At 53.6% G+C, this 3,042-nt stretch overlaps 1 protein-coding gene across 1 annotated transcript; it reads left to right on the top strand.

Annotated features, from left to right (window-relative positions):
- The first annotated feature begins 205 nt into the window (after positions 1 to 205).
- LOC140357119 (protein phosphatase 1 regulatory subunit 3G-like) lies at positions 206 to 1,040 on the top strand. Its single transcript, XM_072442038.1, has one exon. The coding sequence runs from the start codon at positions 315 to 317 to the stop codon at positions 1,035 to 1,037; it is 723 nt and encodes a 240-aa protein (XP_072298139.1). The 5' UTR covers positions 206 to 314; the 3' UTR covers positions 1,038 to 1,040.
- Positions 1,041 to 3,042: the final 2,002 nt, after the last annotated feature.

The raw sequence follows: 3,042 nt of genomic DNA on the forward strand, positions 1-3,042 counted from the left end.
CCTTGACCTCTGACCCCGCTCTGTGCCGTTGTCCCGCAGAGCTGTGTTTAACCCTTGACCCTGGGCGCGGGTCCCTCAGGTGAACTTCTTGAACCTGGTCCAGGCCAGGACGTCCTGACGCACGCCGTGGTGACGTCACGGGGGCTGTTTAACAGCCCGCGCGGGGGTCGCGGCTCAGACGCGGCACTTGACCGCGTCTGAGCCCGCGAGCCGGACGTGCCTCAGCGGAGCACGCGCTACTGGAGAGCCACGCGCCTCCAGGGCGGGCACGGGGCGGACGTGTTTAAAGCAGCACGCGCCCGGACACTTCAGTCATGGACCCGGAGCAGAGCCTCGAGACACGGGGCCCCACGGGCCTCACGGGCCCCACGGGCCCCGTGGATAACGGTCTCGCAGACTCTGACGAGGAGCTGGACGCGGCGCAGGACGCGGCGCGGATGCGCTTCATGCGGGAGCGGCGCAGGGCGCGCTCGCTGCCCGCGTGCACGGCGGCACTGCTCGGGGACGGGAGCGCGCGGAAGCGCGTGCAGTTCGCGGACACTCTGGGCTTGAGTCTCGCGGACGTGAAACACTTCAACACCACGGACGAGCCGCTCGTGCCGCACGCGGTGCTTTCCCGCCACCGGAGTTTTGGCGCGCCCGCGCCGCAGACGCACGCGCAGCCTGCGCTCCTGCCGTGTTTCCCGGAGCCTGTGCACGCGCAGAAGAGCGTGCACGAGCAGCGCGTGGCCCTGGAGAAAGTTCAGGTGACGCAGTTCGAGGTGCGCGGACAGGTGCTCACGCGCACGGAGGACACGCACGCGGCGGTCTTCATCAGATACACGTTCAACGAGTGGCTGTCTCACGTGGACGCGCCCGCCCTGCGCGTGGCCGATGGCCGCCACACCTTCTCCGTGCTCGTGCCGCCGCTGTGGAGCGCGAGCGCGGTGCACTTCGCGCTGCTGCTGCGCTGCGCGGAAGGAGACTTCTGGGACAACAACCGCGGGAAGAACTTCAGCCTGAGGTACGGGCACGCGCACGCGCGCAGAGACACCTGAGGCGCGTGCACAGAGACACCTGAGGCGCGTGCACAGAGACACCTGAGGCGCGTGCACAGAGACACCTGAGGCGCGTGCACAGAGACAAAAAGTGAACCGGCGCGCGAGCCCGTGCGTCATGACGTGCATCTGTCCAAGCAAAGCACCGGGACGCTCCTGAAGTGATCCGATTTTACATCAAACATAATCCGACTTCCCCGGGACCGTACTCCGGTAACCCGGGCCTGACGCACCGGAGCCGCGCGCATTACGCGTGGATTCAGCGGACACTGAGGGACCAGAATCAAAAAAACATTTATAATTTAACTGTTATTTTTATCATTCCGGTTTTTCAACATGAGTTTGAATAAAGAGTTTATGAAACTGTCATGAAAGTGCTTTAAATAAAATGGATTTTAGTTCAAAACATTCTGTTATTTCTGCTCCAGGTCCAGAGTCTAGTTTATCCAGTTAAACAAACACATCTGCAGCACCTTTGTCCTGGTTTAGACCTGGTTTAGTCCTGGTTTAGTCCTGGTTTAGTCCTGGTTTAGTCCTGGTTTAGACCTGGTTTAGTCCTGGTTTAGTCCTGGTTTAGTCCTGGTTTAGTCCTGCTTTAGTCCTGGTTTAGACCTGGTTTAGTCCTGGTTTAGTCCTGGTTTAGTCCTGGTTTAGACCTGGTTTAGAACTGGTTTAGTCCTGGTTTAGACCTGGTTTAGTCCTGGTTTAGTTTTAGTCCTGGTTTAGTCCTGGTTTAGACCTGGTTTAGAACTGGTTTAGTCCTGGTTTAGACCTGGTTTAGACCTGGTTTAGTCCTGGTTTAGTCCTGCTTTAGTCCTGGTTTAGAGCTGGTTTAGACCTGGTTTAGACCTGGTTCAAACCTAGTTTAGACCTGGTTTAGTCCTGGTTTAGTCCTGGTTTAGACCTGGTGGTTTAGACCTGGTTTAGTCCTAGTTTAGACCTGGTTTAGTCCTGGTTTAGTCCTGGTTTAGACCTGGTTTAGTCCTGGTTTAGTCCTGGTTTAGACCTGGTTTAATCCTGGATTAGCCCTGGTTTAGTCCTAGTTTAGACCTGGTTTAGTCCTGGTTTAGACCTGGTTTAGTCCTGGTTAAGTCCTGCTTTAGTCCTGCTTTAGTCCTGGTTTAGTCCTGGTTTAGACCTGGTTTAGACCTGGTTTAGTCCTGGTTTAGACCTGGTTTAGTCCTGGTTTAGTCCTGGTTTAGTCCTTATTTAGTCCTGGTTTAGAGCTGGTTTAGACCTGGTTTAGACCTGGTTTAAAACTAGTTTAGACCTGGTTTGGACCTGGTTTAGTCCTGGATTAGTCCTGGTTTAGTCCTGGTTTAGACCTGGTGGTTTGGACCTGGTTTAGACCTGGTTTAGTCCTGGTTTAGTCCTGGTTTAGTCCTGGTTTAGACCTGGTTTAGTCCTGGATTAGTCCTGGTTTAGTCCTAGTTTAGACCTGGTTGGTCCTGGTTTAGACCTGGTTTAGTCCTGGTTTAGTCCTGGTTTAGTCCTGGTTTAGTCCTGGTTTAGTCCTAATTTAGTCCTGCTTTAGTCCTGGTTTAGTCCTAGTTTAGACCTGGTTGGTCCTGGTTTAGACCTGGTTTAGTCCTGGTTTAGTCCTGGTTTGGACCTGGTTTAGTCCTGGTTTAGTCCTGCTTTAGTCCTGCTTTAGTCCTGGTTTAGTCCTGGTTTAGACCTAGTTTAGACCTGGTTTAGTCCTGGTTTAGACCTGGTTTAGTCCTGCTTTAGTCCTGGTTTAGTCCTGGTTTAGACCTGGTTTAGACCTGGTTTAGTCCTGGTTTAGACCTGGTTTAGTCCTGGTTTAGTCCTGGTTTAGTCCTTATTTAGTCCTGGTTTAGAGCTGGTTTAGACCTGGTTTAGACCTGGTTTAAAACTAGTTTAGACCTGGTTTGGACCTGGTTTAGTCCTGGATTAGTCCTGGTTTAGTCCTGGTTTAGACCTGGTTTAGTCCTGGTTTAGTCCTAGTTTAGACCTGGTTTAGTCCTGGTTTAGTCCTGGTTTA

Source organism: Eucyclogobius newberryi, unplaced genomic scaffold (genome assembly GCF_026437365.1).
Source record: "Eucyclogobius newberryi isolate DKJ021-1_F unplaced genomic scaffold, fEucNew1.0.hap1 SCAF_126, whole genome shotgun sequence".
Lineage (NCBI taxonomy): Eukaryota > Metazoa > Chordata > Actinopteri > Gobiiformes > Gobiidae > Eucyclogobius > Eucyclogobius newberryi.

Bases quoted from the DNA above. Each gene is read 5' to 3' on its own strand.
- LOC140357119 (XM_072442038.1), top strand. From the start codon at position 315: ATGGACCCGGAGCAGAGCCTCGAGACACGGGGCCCCACGGGCCTCACG.